This window comes from Dunckerocampus dactyliophorus, chromosome 12 (assembly GCF_027744805.1).
Source record: "Dunckerocampus dactyliophorus isolate RoL2022-P2 chromosome 12, RoL_Ddac_1.1, whole genome shotgun sequence".
NCBI lineage: Eukaryota > Metazoa > Chordata > Actinopteri > Syngnathiformes > Syngnathidae > Dunckerocampus > Dunckerocampus dactyliophorus.
The window spans coordinates 8,208,199-8,226,841 of record NC_072830.1 but is presented as its reverse complement, the minus strand read 5'-3'; the positions used below and the strand labels follow the sequence as shown (position 1 = coordinate 8,226,841).

At 42.7% G+C, this 18,643-nt stretch overlaps 1 protein-coding gene across 6 annotated transcripts in view; it reads right to left on the bottom strand.

Moving 5' to 3' along the window:
- The window catches only part of fli1 (Fli-1 proto-oncogene, ETS transcription factor), a 53,826-nt gene that overhangs the window by 16,782 nt on the left and 18,401 nt on the right, over positions 1–18,643 (bottom strand). For 5 of the 6 annotated variants that reach the window (XM_054794859.1, XM_054794862.1, XM_054794863.1 and 2 more), the window contains 3 exons: positions 16,693–16,847; positions 15,625–15,828; positions 763–831 (listed from right to left, as the gene is read on the bottom strand). In XM_054794859.1, coding sequence (XP_054650834.1) covers positions 763–831; positions 15,625–15,828; positions 16,693–16,847 — 428 coding nt within the window. The remainder of the gene's footprint in view (positions 1–762; positions 832–15,624; positions 15,829–16,692; positions 16,848–18,643) is intronic. The other variant, XM_054794860.1, reaches the window with a different exon arrangement.

Below are 18,643 nucleotides of genomic sequence, written 5' to 3'. Positions count from 1 at the left end.
CGCAAGATGTGTTCCTCCCTTAGCACCATCACTGCAATGCAAGCGGACTGTAACAAAGTATATTCTTCAATCCGCAATTGAACTGCATCATATACTGTATTATTTTGTATGAGAGGGTGGGGAAAAAACCATGCAGTGCAGTTCCGTAGCACCCTGCAACAACAGTAATGGAGAAAAGAATGATATTTGATTGTGTTTGTCAAAACTGAGAAGGATTTACCGAATAAAAAGTCCCTTTTGGTCTCCTTTCAAGCCCAGTACAGTAAGCACTGTCGTCGCAGGCTCTCATCTCTGATACAATCAACCTCCTGGACCGAATCATACACATGAATTGTCGCCTCGGCACCTGTCACAGATGCACGTCAACCCCCCATCATCACCGCATTCACCGTCTTGTCTTCACCCCCCCGCCTGCTGCGGATAGGACTCGTCAGCACCGCCGCTTTTTACATTTTATCTCCTAGTTAATATGCTTCTATTCTTTTCAAGTTGTCGCTCTCTGAATGGTCGCGGCTTGTGTCATTTTGTTCAGCACACAAAAGCTACACCTGCCGCCCGAGCTCGTTCAAAAGAACAAAACAGAAAAGTGCTCTCTTTTTTTTAAAAACATTTTCCAGAGTGTGTCAGACGGGCTTACAAGCCAGTCGCTGACTTCTACGTCTCTCTTTTCTCTTCATCTTTTCCCTCACCTCGCTGGCCCATTCATGAATAGAGACATGGACTTGGATAGAAACAATACCGGATAATAAAAAGTGCTCTTACCTTCTTTGGCAGGCAGGCGTGGTGATGGGTCCGTGTGAGATGGTGTGTTGTAGGATAATGATGAACTACCTGCAAGGAGACAACACACAAATGCCATTAAAAGCTAAAAAAAAAAAAAAAAAAAACTGAAATTAATTGAAAGGATTTTCAATTTCAAACATTTCACACCATGTACCAACTACCACCGTTTTTGCCACCATCGCTTACCATCACATTTTATGTGGCTTTGTACTTGCATGTGACTTTTTGGTCAATACATTTGTATTTGTATGACTACTTCGTACATATTTCCAATATGTGTGTATCTGTGGTAGTCCTCCATATCGCTCCAGCAGGGGCGCTCGTGACGTCGATCGCGAGCTACCGGTCAATCGCGAAGGTAGTTTGGCTCGATGGCATAAACGTCACTTTGCAGATGTCACACGACATCAGTCAGCTGACATTAAGCTCCCCTCCCGATTGACTCTTGCTCCCCCGCGGCAATGGTGAATAGACGTCTCAAACTACACACAGAGATGCAACGATCATCTTTATTATTCCGATTTTGGATAAACTAAGTCAGCGGTAAGATGCCTGTTTCTATAGGAAAAGTTATCCGTTCACTTGTGGCGTCTAATTATGTAGAAAAAAAAGTCAATTGTTCTTTTCTTCATGTCCTGAACTCCACTATAGAAATGTGTTTTTCTACTTTTCCCTTTCTTAATCTATTATTTCACCAGGAACTGGAAAATGTGGCATTGCTGAAACTTTAATGTCGCCTTGACTTTGGCTACATTGTCTTGTGCATAATCATTTTCTTTTCTTGTATATCTTTAATGTTTGATAGCAAATGCAGGGTTTGCCCAACGCTTTCTTGAAGCTGTGGCGCACTGCCGTCGCTGTCGTGCCGCTGCTGCGTCTGCAATTTTTTTATGAGTACTTATTTAACTTTTTTCAACAACTAGCCAAACATGAACGGAGAGCAACATTAAAATGGCACTTTATTTACAAAGCTTTATTTACATTTCCACACAGTGTGCTCATTTGCCATTAAATGGTCTCATGTTTGACTAGAACACTTAAAAATACTTCGAGGTGAAGCAAATATTCTTTGATGAACTACTCAAGATCAGCTGGTGAGCTACCTGTTGGAGACCCCTGTGATAGCATCACTGTCCAAAGCTGGACACACTACATTTTTTAGGTGCACAACTTCGACACACAACTGGTGTTTTGAAGACAAGCCATAAGTATTATAATGATAACAAGACAGCACGACTGTTAAGTGACACTTTAAAAGAGTAAGTTGTGATGATGATCGATTATTGATCTATTCCGTGAACGTAATAGCCACTTGTAGCTCCAAGCTAGCGCGATGCCGCCCAGCCAGACGTGTCAACAAAGATGCCAGAAAGTGGAATGAGATTGAAACGTGAGCAATCACGCACGCTGGCATAAATAGGTTTAGCATGTGACAAGCTGTCGTCAATTGATGACACATTTTACGGGCTATTGTTCATTCTCCCGATAATAAGAAACACAGTGAAAGTCAACACAAGGCGTGTCGCGTATCTGATCGCTGGTCAAGAGCCAGCAAGGCAGACAGGCAATTCCGGTGCATGCTTATCAAAATAAAGCGCAGTGAAACATTTGTATGATATTTTAAAACTAAGCTATATACTGCATATATGTACATTTTTGCAAATTATAACTTAAAATTGTTTTCAAGCTTTTAAAAAAGCTTTATTTTTAAGGTGTGTCGGCATTTATTTTGTAGTGGCGCACCGCCACGATCAACTAATTGGGTCCTGTACGTGCAGTACTGAGCCGTCTCATTTGATCTGTTGTGATATCTTTAGAACGCACAGAATAGAGAAAGACATATATGTTCTGTTCTCACGTAAGGGTTGTGGATGATGGGCAAAATAAAAAAGTGCACTTTTCCTTTAAAAGGGACTGAATGCAGCGGTTCATTGGAGCCTACGAAGAGCCTTATATAGCGCCTGTTCCTGCTTTTAATACGTAAGACGTGACACACACACACACAAGCATTTCGCTACACTTTTTCAGCCTTCAAGCTACTTTTAAAATGATCCAAAGACCTACTTCCTACTATAAATGTAGAAAATATATATATTTCCCATATTTAGTAGTTGAAATCATAATTATATTCAATATGGCAATTAAGATAATGACACATACATAACCTAAGTACTAGTAATACGTCAAAATAGCTACGTAGTTCATTAGACACACAGTTCATGTATTACATCCAGTTAGCATTTGATATCAAACATTATACAAGAATTGAAAATGATTATGCAAAAGGCAATGCCGCCGAAGCCAAGGCAACATATTCAAAAGGTTTCAGCAATGGGCACATTTTCCTTTTCATCATGAAATAATAGTTTAAAAGGCGGACGTGTAGAAAACACTGATTTCTGTAGTGGAGTTCAGGACGTGAAGCAAAGCCATCAAACAATACCCTTTTTTTTCTACATAAACCAGCCGCTACAAATGAACAGATAACTTTTGTTATAGATATAAGCATCTCACCACAGAGTTAGTTTATCCATATGTAACGGGGTCAATTAAGTCATTGTAAATACGTTATGTAAATGTTTGATATAATTACACAAAATGTATGTTCAAGTAATGCCTGATGTGTTTGTATTGTCATGTTGTTCATGTGGAACATCAATAACGTCTGTCGCTGTGTACCCCCTACTGCTCTAATGAGTGTGACACCTTTCATTATAAGTTTGGGCCACGCCTTTGTACTTTTTGTTCGTGATCTCCAAGTGAGAGGGGGCACGTTATTCGGCCACACTGTGACTGCATATGTGTGTTTTACTTCCATCAGTGAAACGAAGTGCAACTCCCCAGCAACCCTGTGTCTGTCGTCACTATATCAGCCACAACGCAGAGAGACAAACACCACCGGTTACACATAATCAGAATAATAAAGATGAAAGTTACGTACATCTCCGTGCGTAGCATGAAATGCCGTGGGGGTTCAAGAGCGAATCAGGAGGGGAACTTAATGTCAGCTGACTGATGTCATATGACATCTACAAAGTGACATTTACACGATCGACTCAACCTACCTTGGCGATCTACCGGTGGCTCGCGATCGACGTAATGGGCAACCCTGGTATAGCCTATCATAACCCCACAATGACTCCAAAGTGTTGTTCGCTTCTCTGGGACTGCGTTTGTGTATGTGCATGCGCTACGGACATGTAAGTGTATAACAGACAGAATAACAGACAATTACTTTATTTGGGCTAAATGGAAATTTACAGCATTTTTTTTTTTTTGCAGTTTATTTTGTAATTGTGAAAATATATATATACAGTATATATATATATTTGTATAATCTGCAAACCACTACTCTAGTGGTGGTGTTTTTTTGATTTTTTTTCAATATATATTCATTCATTCACTCATTTTCTATGACACTTATCCTCACTAGGGTCACGGGGGTATGCTGGAGCCTATCCCAGCTGACTTACGGCGAAAGGTCGGTTGGTCGCCAGCCATTCGCAGGGCACATGTAGACATTCAGACAAACACTCACATTCAGTGAGGACAGTTTAGAGTCTCCAATTAACCCAGGGCGCAAAAATGTTTCTGTTCCCCAGTGGGGGCATGACAGAAAATAATTGAGAACCACTGAATGAACCTACCATGCATGTTTTTTGGAATGTGGGAGGAAACCGGAATACCGGGAGAAAACCCACGCACGCACGGGGAGAACATGCAAACGCCACACAGAGATGCCCGAACCCAGATACTGTGATACTGTGATACTGTGCGGCCACTACGCCATTTTCTGTATGTATTATATATGCTGTATAGTAACCCGTCGCCACTTTGGCATAAGGCAATCAGAAGACACCTTCAAAGATGTGATGATATGTACTGTCGTATTCTACACTGGTCACTCACACTGGTTACTGTAATGTTCATCGAGACACACAAGCACCAGACTTGATCACCAAAACAACAGGCTTTTATCTCATAAGAGATACGATAATCCCTAACATGGGCTACCGTTGTGGCCATGACCCTTGCCAACCTAAAATTCAACTCTGAATAGTATGCCCAACGTCACTTCCTGTCCTCCACCCCCCCCGCTCATCCCATAGAGAACCTGAACACATTTGCAGCAACACACATGGTCAGAAATTTTATTTACAGTATGTTTTATTGTCTCTTATTATGTCTACTACATTGCATAATAGAGTAGGAAAGTTCTTGCCTCCCATTCCGTAGGTTCAACGTTCGAACCCCGCCGCAGGCAGATGGGTTACACTTGCCATTTATGCACTTGCACCAGTGTAAAGGTGACTATAGGGGTGCTATTTCATGTCTGGAGGGCTCTAATAATGTAAAAAACGTATTTCGAAGGTCAAACTGTTTTTTAAAAAATATTTAGGCAAAGATAATCGATAAAATGATTATAATATACAGTATAAAAGATCCCACTTTGTGGAAATTCACTTGTATCACAGCCGGGTTTGGACCCAATTAACCACAATAAATGAGGGATTACTGTATATATTATGTATATTACTTGTTTTTTTTCCTTTTAATTTGGAGCGACTTGCATACCGTCCTTTTAAATCAGACGTGTCCACATTTTTTTCCACCAAGAAAAACATTTCCACAAAAAAATGTACTAATGCGCGGGTCACTTTGATCCATGTTGTACACGAGATGCTAAAGATGCTAAAACCAATCCAGTGTAAATGAATGTATGCTGAGCTATCGGAACTAAACATTCACATCTTAGTGTGTTTTATAGTTGACAAAGCAAACAGTTGTTAGTGTAATATGTAATAATAATCTTTATGAATATGCCCAAGGCCAATGAAAAACAAGTCGCTGTCTGCAAATGGCCCCCAGTGCTGTACTTTGGGCACCCTTGCCATAAAGAAACCTAGACCTAGTATTGAAATGTAATAGAATATTATATAGAACAACCAGCAGGTGGCAGTACAAAGTCCACACACACTAAGACACACTAAGACTTTTATTTCTGAACTGGTGTCATTTTTGGACTTAACAAACAATCTCAATAGAAAATAATAGACAGTGGCAAGTACACAGTCCGCCCCCTAAAATGTAGGGGAAAAAAATCTTGGAGTCCATCAGCATTTAAAACCAAAGTCCAACCCTGAATAATAGCAATAATAATAATAATAATAAAGGCGTGCGGCCGGCTGCCGAGTGGTTTCACCTTATGTAGCAGAACCCATGCCGGCGTTGCATTCCTGCGCTTGCACAGGCACCCTGGGCGGCACCAAAATGCTCTCTTAATTTTAGCTGCCCCAGGCATAAATCAAGCCAGTGGAAAAACAGACCCAAAAAATGCACAGAGAAAACACAGCGATGTGGAGCGTGTTAAGATTTAGCGGCTGCTGAGTTGGGAGGAAAGTTTTCTCTCTTTTTTTTTTTCTTTGTCGAAATTGGACTAAATGAAACACTGTGGAGAAAAAGTTTGTGTATGATTCGATTCAGATCGTCTGTGCCTGTTATGGGATCGGGGAGGGGGGAGTGGGGCACGGTGGCCAACTTAGGCTCTGTTATTTTAGGGGGTGCTCCACAAATGCATGCTCGCCTCCCAACACCCCACCCCTCCCAGTTCTACCTATTCCGTGGCACCCCCGAGGCTCTGCGTCTCGTTTAGAGACCTGGGGGCCGAAGAACAGGGGAACCATTGTATGAGGAAGGGTCCCTCCACAGCAATCAAACGCAGCTCCTCATAGAAAAATAATTCCTCATGCTGAGTGCAAGCACGCAGGCAGCCATCTTTGGAATAAGGCACAAAGTGTATAAGGGGGTTAGATGAACAGAAAAAGGCGGAGGAAGGGGCTGTTTAACCCTTTTCCTACTGTGCGCCACACATGTGGGCTGACCCAGACAGGCAAACAGGCAGCATTGCTGAGAAAACCTCAAACCGTCCCGCAGAGAAATCCAGGATCGCTGTAAGGACGGCGAGCAAGGAGGGGTGAGCGACACAGAGAGAGAGCGAGAGAGGCAAATGACAGGGAATTTTGGCTGTGCTGCGTATTTATTTGGAAGGCCTCTTCCTCTCTCCGAAAACAAACAGGTCCCGGTAATCTGACAGCACACTGGCCCGTGTTAAACCTCAGTCTTTCTCTTTCGCTACACTCTGTAGGATTGCATAATGCAACTCCAATATGCCAGCCGGGGTTGTAACACTAACAGAGATGGGTTAGGCATCGCAGGCTGTTTATTCTCTGGAGCCACAGGATAGCGCCGCCTAAACATGTGGCGTGGCCTTTTGTCAACAAACAGAGGTCCCAAGTCAGTCACTTTATAGCGCTACGGGAGACAAATAGAACATAGCTTCCCTTTTCTACTGTCTTCCTTACAGTGCCATCCAGACATCAGCGATGCCAATCCCTTTACTTTCCCGAAGTGGGGTACGCCGGTTGACATGGGGGGTACGTGCATAAAAAGGAAAAACAATTAGCGCCTAACACTCACAATCACGAGCGCACCTGAACGCCTCATAGCACAGAGCGTACAGTCATAGCGGTTCATAGCAGTAATCATGAGGAAGTTCTTCACTGCTCTGTGTGAGTTATATGCATAAGTAATTAAGTTTGATGATTCTGTTGCGTATTGTAAGGTGTGTAAGTTTTCATGTAAATTGGTGTTCCAATCCCCGCACTGTGAAAACCTGTCAATGCGTCAGGATGAGAGAGTGGAGATTCCCCTGAAAATGACGCTTGCATGTATTTTTCTCCTTTGGATACCGCTTCATCATGTTTGTTCAACGTTCCCTTTCAATTTGCCATCAAATGAATATGCAGACTTAAATCATAGCGATTGCAGGCGGACAAAAGTGAAGCTCGAGTTCAAGCCGTTCATAGGGACGGATCCCAACATCCGGCTGAAATAAAAGATATGTAGGACCAATACTTAGATACTTTATTCATCTCCAAGAGAAATTCACATCTTATCTATTTATCGGTGCTCATGTGAAACGTTTATCAAAATATGACCATGCACAATGCAACTTTCTGAACCAGAATCACGTCCTATAAATGTAATGAATCATGCTTAATATTTCAATTGAATGAAAATTTTAAAATGTGGGTGTTTTTTTTGTGTGCAAGAGTAAGGGGGTGCATGACTTCAAGTCTGTCTGAAGGGGTACACGACGGTGAAAGGTTTAGGAACCGCTGCTATAGAATGAACATACTTTGCTTTGACATCAAAATATGAGTATGAGACCAGAAGGCGACATTTCAGCGTGTTTGCATCTCGATCGGATGCACAACTTAAAATTACGGCCGTCAAATCATTGAGAATTTTGATCACATTAATCACAGTTTTAAAATTAATTCATCACAATTAATCACCATGAGCAACAATGTCTGAAATATGCCCGTTTTTGCTGTATTTAATGAGCAGAAAGATAAATGACAGGACAGGATGATATATATCTGTATGTATTAACAGATCCAAATGAACTGAATATGTCAATCAACCTAAGTCTAAAAATCTATTTCTCTAACACTAGTCTCGTTAATAGTAGCAGAACGTTTGAATCACTTTAAACAGTGTTATTATGAGCAACGAGGGGTTGCGTCCAAAGACATCACGTAATTTAAGGTAAATTTACTTCTTTTCAGTGTATTTTCCAGCATACTTAAACGTATCAAATTGTACATTTGAGTTAAGAGTTACGAAGTGAGTGATAAGAATATCCACTTCATGTTTTTCTTTATCTTCCTGTTTATTTATACACACACACGCATTATAAAGCTGTTCGGAGTGTCCCCGAATGCATCTCGTGTTCTTGTAACGACAATGAGGAAGTGTCGTTCCCAGGATGAGCGGACTAGAGGCGTGTGTGAGTTGGCGATACATGCGTTATACGGTGTTGGGATTGTACTGCTGTTGATGCGTTCAGGTTACAAAAGAGCGTCAGACCCTGTGTGGGGACGCTCCACTGTGCTTCCGTCTGCCATCATAACAGAAAGGCGTGCTAAAAATTACACAAAAAAATGTAACTCATGAAATAAATTAGTTACCGCCGTTAACGCTTTATTTTTGACAGCCCCACTTAAAATATAACACCTTCTGTTTGAAACCACCCATTTAAAAGTAAAAGTATTGGAACGTCTATTTTGTTGCCCAGGTGTGTCGTACTACGTTGCTTATTCAGTCAAATAGCACAAACAAAAAAGCCAAAGAAAAATCAAAATGCATCCAGAATTAATCAGTTGCATTAGGACTGTTTGAACCGCAAACCTTTTTTTAAGACATTGGAGTGTCACTCTACTGGATTGAGGACTTTGCTTGGGTTTTGAGTGGATCTCCTTGTCAGACTTCGATAGAAATTGTGCTTTTTATGGTAGTTCTAAGTAATATAGTCAAACCGCACACCATAGCTCAGAAACGCTGGCCTTTCTTGTGGATTGCATTGATTTGAAACATCTCCGTATCCCATCATTCCATGAAATATTGGTCATCCAGCCCTGTTACTGACTGCTGATTGGTCCAGGGGGGTACCTGCTTGCAACCTAAATCAGGTGGGGTCTGAGCCAAGCCCCCCCTTTGACTCTGCGCGGAATAAGCCTTATAGAAAAGTATGGATGCATGGTTAATCCCTGTAGGTTCAGAGAAAGGTAGCGGAATACACAAAAACAGGATCCCGCCAAAGGGTCTGTCCAACTGGTTATCCAATTGTCCAATATCAACATTCTTATTTGGCAGGAGCCATCTGCATCTCCGCTTATTTCAAAAGCGATATAAATTCTTGGTAGCGCTGAGCGTCTGATGTCTCGCGTTTAAAAGTGAGCAGCTGCATAGTAGCTCTGTTTGTGGCGGTGCATGGCTAGCAGCAGACAGCTAGCAGTACGGGCGCACAGCCAGGCCCTGCACACCAATGATAACCTGCCAATAGAAAGAAAGTCATGCGCACGGAGCTCAATAAAAATGTTGCGAGGTTTGAAAGGGAGGGAGAAACGTTTTCCCTACTCAGCCTTCAAGGCCAGATGTTTATGGTCTGTATAAACTATTGAGGGCTCGAGAATGTCCCCCACTCAGCAACAGTGTGGTGCAGCTTTTTTTTTTTTTTTGCTTGACTCTCACTGTAATCCGTCCAGATACACAAGAAGAAGCAACAGTCCTTCTCTTTTCTGATGCTGCTCAGTCATGACCAGATAAGAAGTTCCAAGCTAACTTTCTATTTGTCGTAAGGTGCCTTTGCAATTGTCACGTTTGGTTATGTGGGTTAAAAGGAACTCTGGTGCGCACCAAACAAGCGAACTCTGATAAGGTTCGCTTCAAATGTGAACGTTGAACGGACAAAAGACACGGGCCAGGTGAAAAATGACAGCACAAAGCATGCAAAAATGACAAATGTGTAAGAGAAAATAAAGTGCTGTCTCTCTGCTCTGCTCTTCCCGTGTGTGTGTGAGACAACGGCACTCTTTAAAAGTATATTTTAGAGTGTCTAAATGTGTTGTGTCTGAATTCCAGCATCTAAAAGTGAATTTGGTTTGGAATATTTTGAGTTATGCAGTGTTTTTGTCAACAATGACTATGACGAAATGATTTCATTGACGCCCCTTTTTTGTGATGGTGACTGTGACGAGCTAAACATGGCTCTTTGATGACTAGACGAGACATGTGCCAGTTTTCGTTGACGAGACCGGACAAAAATGTTAGTGGGTGGTCTGTCAGACGTTCAAATTGCATGACATTTCTGCCGATTGCGCTCGGCACTTACAGAGTCTCAGCATTGCTGCTGCATGCTATCCTATCCTGGCATGCAGCGAACATTCAGGACCATGGCGGCGGGTGGTTGATGGTTGGAAACGACCAAACAATATACAGTAATCTTCTAATCTTTTCTCGGCATTACTCCATCACGGTTTTTCAAAAATGTATTAATTGATAACATTGATAGCATTTTCATCCATAAAAATGTCTACTTGAACTAAAATACAAACGTAAGGCATTCAGAAGATGTATTCAAAGATGTTGTGATGATATGTAGTATTCTACACAGGTCACTAGGTGTCAGTAATGTTACTGTAATGTTCGGTGAGACACACAAGCACCAGACGTGTTTGCCGGAACAACGACCTTTTATTGCAGGTTTGAATTGTCTCACAGCCGGCACAATAATCCCTAACACGGGCTACTGCTGCGGCTGCAACCCATGCCAAACTAAAACTGAACTCTGAACTCCACCCCCCCCCACTCAGCTCCTCCAGCACCGGAACACATTTAAAGACACACAAACCAGTATTATTCTTATTTATGTCTTATATGTTTTATTTTCTCTTATTATGTCTACAATATTGGGTAGTACTATGGGGTGTTATTTTATGTCTAGAGGCTCGAATAATGTTAACAGGAAACAGGATTTCTATACTTTAACAATGAAACTATTCCTTTTATAAATCCAATATCTAATATCAAAATATAATATTAAGGAATCCTACTTGGTGGAAATTCACTTATTACGGTCGGGTTTGGAACCAATTAACCGCGATAAATGAGGGATGACTGGATTTGCTTTCGTAGGCCACAAACCCGGTGACTATCAGAGACTTTGCTGTTCAATAAAGAGGCGTGAATTGGAACATTTACAGCGCTTCCTTGATGTCAATTTGTGAGATACCGTGCTAGCTCGACGAGGTTGGTACAATTGGTGCTCACTTGACAAGAAGTAGATAAGAAAGGTGAAAGGTGAAATGTCCTTTACTGATAAAACTGCTACTATGTTCATGTCAACCTGGGCAGTGTTGACAGCACCGGAACATTTACAGCAACACATTATGTCTACAATATTGGGTAATATGAGTGTAAAGGTGACTATAGGGATGTTATTTTATGTTTAGAGGGCTCCAGTAATGTTAAAAAAAACATATTTAGAAGGTCGTAAATATGCTTTCTATGGTCTAGCTACAAAAACATTTCATTTATGAATAAGGGATCCTACTTTGCAGAAATTCACGTGTCATGGTCGGGTCTGGAACCAATTAATCGTGATAAACGGGGGATTATTGTATAGCGGTTGCCGCGCCACTCTAGAAAGTGAAAGCTACATTTGTGTAGAAGTGAAAGTGGGTGAAAGAAGCTTGCGTGCGTGAGAAAAATACATATATTGTGTGTCTCTTCCCCCGGTGTTTTTCCATCAGTCATCTGTAAGCGTTTGTTCAACTCTGATTGTGTTACGTGTGCGTGTCATGGAGGGTGGGCATTTGGTCTCATGCTAAAACTATCAGTGGGAACACTTTGCAAATTGCAAGTGTCTTTTTTTGGTTCGGACCAGAGAACCGGACCACAAATGTGAACGCAGCCTTACTCATACCCACATTTTTTTATCTTGGTACTGCTCTCTTCTCTTTTTCTTCCCCCTCTGTGCACTCCGTTCCCACCACATGTGGTATCAAACCGACCTACGTGGGTGCGATAAAGCAAACAGTCCACACTCCCTCCCCGACAGACTAATTTGAACAAATTCTCCAATTGCACCCCAAATTGAAAGCACATTGGGTTGCGGACAGCCATCATTTATAAAAATCTGTGAGCAAGAATGAAGCCAAAATATTGCACTGGCAACTACCCTTGTTACTGCGAGCAGCTGGTTTGCCCAGACAGATGTTCTCATTGTGCTAGCGAAGGCGCTGGGTACCTGAATGATGTATCAGCGCAGGACACGGCGGCAATGTTTGGATACGCAATGGCCGCAGGGTGGGGAAGTGTGTCCCAGCCATGGCGGCCAGTCTACATTCAGGGCTTAATGACTGTATGGAATGTTAATCAGAGGTTCAATAAACAGACTGAGCTCACGCATGATGCACACAGATGTCTATGAAATGATTGCAGCAGCCCCTTTAGACCATCTACTGTTCGAGGGTGGGTCAGGGATAATGAATGAACGAGTCCTCAATGAGGGAGAAGTCATGTGACCTGTAATCACTAATACATCCAGGGTTTGGCTCAACCGTCCCTTCCATCAATTTTTCAGCCGAGAAGCTCGGCCTGCCTCCAGCATTCATGAGTGAATCCAGAGGTCTTTTTTTTTTCTGGACGTCTCGCTATGATTGCGCCAAAGGAGGAGACGAAGAAATGGATTTAGTTACCAAATCATTGTCCCTGCAGGGTCCACACGAAGTCTGCCTCTCTTAGACGTTTGGTACTAACGTGAGTTCCCCCTGGCCCGTAGGCCTCCTCGCGTCGGTAATATGCTCTGTGCTTCCCAGACAGCTGCTCCGAAGCAGGTCAGTCCAAGCACGGGAAGGGAGCATTCATTGCTTTTGTTTGTCGGGAAGGGATCCAAAGCAATTTTGAACGGGCAAGCGGAGAAGATTCCACAGTGCACAAGGTCTAAATAATAAATAAGGGGGGGGGCAGCAACAGGCAAAGTCACGGTACAGCACGCCTAAGCCGTGGCTAAGTCGTGCAGCCGGCAGCCATAATGAAAAGTGCTGTGCCGAGTGGCGGTCAGACAGATCCAGCCGCTGCAGCGTTGCACAATGAGGCCGTTATAGTCCTGACAAGCATCCCTCTCTGCCCTGACAACGTGCACGGGGAAAAACTGTTGACACCCACTAAAGCACAGTTCCCATTACATCACGCTGGGGCCCATCACAACATTTTGAGAGTAATGTTAAATTTAGTGGAGGCATCAATCACTCCACCCAGCGCGGTTTCGTGATATTCTGCAGCAGTTAAAAGCAGCTCTTAAAGTTGTTTTTAGCAGCAGAATGCAAAGTATTCATTAATAGGCCCAACAGGTCTCTGTGATAATCACTGTGACTGAGCTGGTGCACTTAAAAATATTAGCCTCGCCAGATGGTATGTTTTTTATTTGAAAAGCATTTGCATACGGCCTCAGCAAATTGCTTTGCGTTCCCAGCTGAAACATATGAAGTGGGATTCCATCGAGAGCCTCTTCAAAGGTAATAAGCTCAAATTTAGTTGCCTGGACACACTGGCCTAGCATGCTTCCCGAGGCAATGCACCTGGACTTGTTTCTGAGGACCATGTGGAATACAGCAGAGTGAAGTGCAGCGAGACATGTAGCGGGTGGACCGGGGAGGAGTCGTTCCCCGTTTCCACCACTTTGCTCAGGACTGGAAGCCATCATACTGTAGAAGAAACTTGCAGTCGACGCTATAGATGCAGTATGGATGTCAACACTGCCCAGGTTGACATGAACGTAGTAGCAGTTTTATCAGTAAAGGACATTTGTTCTTTTTCTTATCTACTTCTTGCCAAATGTGCACCAATTGTACCAACCTTGTCAAGCTAGCACGGTATCTCACAAATTTACATTGAGAAAGTACTGTAAATGCTCCAATTAACGCCTCTGTTTATTTCACTGCAAAGACTCCGATAGTCACCAGGTGCGGGGCTGACAAAACAAATCCAGTAATCCCTCGTTTATCGTGGTTAATTGGTTCCAAACCCGACCATAATAAGTGCATTTCCATGAAGTAGCATTCCTTTATTTTATATTTTGATATTAGATTTATAAAAGGAATAGTTCTATAGTTAAAGCATAGAAATCCTGTTTACGTCCTTCTAAATATGGTTTTGAACATTATTAGAGCCCTCTAGACATAAAATAACACCCCTATAGTCACATTTACACTCCTATAACCCAATATAGTAGACATAATAAGAGAAAATAAGACATATTAGACATAAATAAGACAATGTAGACTAACATAGCATTGGGAGAGGTCTTTGTTGTTGTTTTTTTTTACTTCCTGTTCTGGACAGTACTTCCTGCAGCTATTGTCTCATCAAAGTAGCATTACTGACACCTAGTGACCAGAGAAGAATAGTAGAATCACAGCGTCTTTGAATGCATCTTCTGAATGCCTCATATTTGTATTTTACTTCATCTATGTACAATTTGCTGCCATATTCAACCATGAAACAGCGATGAGCCGTATATTAAAAAAAAAAAAAACATAATAGGGAGAAGTGACAAAATTCAAAACACAAAGTGGTGAGGCATGACTGTAAACATTGGTATTAACAGCTGTGGCTGTAGGCAACCTCCTGTTGAACTTTCTTAGTAACTCCACAAGATGAAGCATCCAGCAGGTTTATCTGTCTCTGCATGTGCTTTAAAATGTAGCTGTTGGTGTGAAACTCCTGTGCGTTGTAATGTTGCCATATTGTTGTTTACAATGAACTCATCAGCGCTATAAATGTTGGCTGAGCAGTTTGCTCTACTCCTACATTGGCTCTGTTGCTGCTGTGTTGTAATGATACGCTTGCATGGGAGCCTATTCCAGCTGACTTTGACCAGGACTGGTCGCCAGCCAATCGCAGGGCAAACAACCATTCATATTCACATTCATACCTATGGACTAATATGGGAGGAAACCGGAGTACCCGGAGAAAACACACACAGGGAACATGCAAACTCCAAACAGAGATTGGAACCCAGATCTTCCTGGTCTCCTGACTGTGTGACCAACATGCAAACCACTAGGCCACCGTGCGGCGTGTAATCGTACAAGTAGTCGTTCATTGATGACCGTGTGGTGAAAGAGAGCTTCTCATGCAATCCAAATCATTATAAAAGCTTGAAAAGTTAAGTTGTGATATAGAATGAGCTTTCAAATTTCAGAAGCAACTGCCTCTCTAATTTATCGCCTGCTTCTAATTAACGCCCCGTCCTTTAGGTTTAAATAAATTAACGCCCTGGCGATAATTTTGCCATTTACAGTAGTTGCCCTTTTCCAAAGGCTTTCTAGCAACAGATTCAATGGGTTGTTTCACAATTCAATCTGGGAGAAGATCCATTCTTTGACTGGCCTAGGATAAGTTAGATTGGCCATTTGTGGAGAGCACACTTACTTTCCCTGAGGTAATTGAGATGAGAGAGAAGAACCTCGGCGTTGTACATGGTGGTGAGCCGAAGGAAGTCGTCCTTGCTCATCTTGCACAACTCCTTGCCGTCCGTGTTCTGAAACAGGGACGTGTCGATCTCCAACAAGCCGTACTCCTTGATGGCCCACTCCAGCCACTGGCGCACGTGGTCCTGGGACCACAATGAAGGATCTGCAGGACAGAAGACAGAGGACATTTATTGCCTGCAGATATAAAACTGGAGCTCGCCTCAGGCCTGAGAGCGATGGAAGCAGAGTTGAGAGTCTCTTCTCTCGTGGTGTGAAGCGATTGGAAAAAGTGAACAAGTTGGAAATAGAATGATTGATCAGGCGTGGACGTGGCTCAGTTATTTGTTATAAATAATTCTTTGTCCTCCTTAAACCTCGGGGGGATAGGATAATATATCAGGTGAAGTAGACTTAGACAGGGGGAGTTTTCATTTTGAAATCCACAACATATCTTACATAAAGTTCCATCTGGAGAGACTTACTTAACACACCGTAGTGCATGTTTAATAGGCTGCTCAGACAATCTGGAATCCAGAACCAAAGCAGTCAAGGTGCAGCCGCTGCGTAATGTCGTTAGACCAGTGTGCACTTGCATCAGCTCCCAATCAACTTCATTCTTCAGACTTCATTTGCTTCATTTCTTGTGATTGTTTTTGGCAATAATGTGTCGCTTCGGCTGCTTGAATGAAGTTCTTTAAGGTTGCAAGTACAGTCCTGAAAATGCACTTGTAGCTACATGACGCATATTTAATGATTAACCAGAGCTGTTAAAACAAAATATAGCTCCGGCAGACCCAACACATATTTGTACTTGTGCACACTCAGCCATACTCTCGAGGGAGAGATGAAACGTTGGCACACGGTTGAATAAAAATAAGGGCAGCGTTGGCAACCTTCTATCAAAACAGAAGCACTACACAGGCAAACACCAAGATTCATTGCTTCTGTATATCATATCCACGCTGTTCCACGACTCCAGTCATGTACGTACATAAACATCTACCCCACTTTAGAGTTTTTTGCTTACCGGCCGGTACGATGACTCTTCGCTCATTGGTGGTCATGTTGGGGGGAGGGGCGTTCTTCTCGTCCATGTAGTTTCCGTAGTTCATCTGAGACGTCTCGTTGCTCCCCACCAGCTTATTGCATTTACCCACGCTGCAGTCCACTGGAGACTCCCTGCTGAAGTAAAAAAAAAAATTCTGTGTAAGACAATGTTTGGCTAAAATAAAGGGCAGTTACAGTTTTCCAATCAAAGGAAATACAGTAGATGTTCGCCTTTCGCGGGAGTAACGTTTCCGGAACCACCAGCGAATGGCGATAAACCACTACCCAAACTATCCTGCTCGCTTGACGTTGACATTCCTTTGTGATTTGGGATCAACATTTACAATAAAAGTGATGGTTGTAACTATTAGGGCAGTGGTCATCAACCTTTTTGAGACCAAGATCCCTGGTGAACCTCCACAAGTAAAAAGTGATTCATATTTAAAGCTTTGTCTTTAAATACTTGTGTTATTATCGGGTGTTGGTGTCACCATTTCAGCTTTTTGTGTCTTTTGCTCTATTTTGCACCATTTTTGCTGTTTTTTTTACATTTTATTTGTTTCTGCATTTGTTTTTTTTATTTGTTTCTGCAGTGATGCAATGACAAATGAGCCGCAGTCCGCGGATGGGCCCCAAGCCGCACTTTGACCACCCCTACTTTTGTGGCTCTTGGTTGGGGTCGGACGTGTGGCGTGGGCTCTATGCGCAAACAACAGCTCAGCTTGTTGGCTCAGTGTAATGGGCGAGTGATGGTGAGGAGAGAGAGACTGGTCTATGCATCCCTAACGCGCTGCAGCTCAAAGACTTTTTTGGAGGTGAACATCTATGGATTTATGTTTATGTCTTAATTTTGATGAAGAAAAGGCACATTTTGAGCCATAAACGTGCAATAATGTGTGCGCAGGCACATCGCTGCGCACTGTCACTCACTCTCTTGCCCTCGCTTGCACGGTGAGGCGATCCGGTGTACGTGCGCTGATGCCTGGAGGGCGGTGAGGCGTACAGGCAAGTTCAGTGGTCAAAATGCATGTCAGTTGGTCACTCTCCGGGAGGGGAGGGTACTGATGTAATTAATATTTTTTTTTCTAATATTCTCGCAATCGAGCGGTAATGTCTCAAAGATTGACCAGTCGACGTGTTGGTGACCCCTGTATTAGGGGCTATCTACACTGAAACGTTTTCAGGTCAAAACGGTATTTTATCGTTTCAGCCTCTCATCCACACAGAAACAGCATTCGTTTCGTGCAGACGTCCAACACGAAAACGATGACATCACCGACCCACTGCCACCCCGTCGCCGTCACGTGAGCTTTGACGACAAGCCAATCAAATATCTGAATATTTCGGCCGACATGACTCACCCCAGTCGACATTCTCCTGATATTTTGCTGTCCTATACTCCATAAGCAGAAGACAACGGACTTATGTGCATGCGTTCTTTCTTCTTCTGTGGTTTGATGTGTCACGTGGTTCCTTCTGCGTGTCTACACAGCCTTGTATATCACATTGCTTTCACTCAAGTGATCCGTTCCCGTTTACTTACTAATCCGGCACAGTGTGGACGCAAATTTCTTTCAACCCGCCAAAAAAAAAATCTCCGGAGCGTTCCCGTGTGGACAGGACCTTAGATTGCGACACCATCCAGCTTTAAGATGTGAATATGTAAATGTAATGTCAGCTGATCAATGAACAGATGGAGTCTGAGTCACGTTGTTGAGAGTCGCAGCACGCAACTACGCTGCGTTTAAGGATCGTTGAACGAAGTGCGAAATCGCAGTACTTGACTTTTATCAGTGAAGCATGAAGATTGTGCGACCTGCGGGCTGTCTAGCAGGGGTGCATGCGTGCTGTGCATTTACCAATATTATCACGTACTTATAAATGATTACAGACTTACGGTGAATCAGATCATGAAAAAAATACATTTTTCC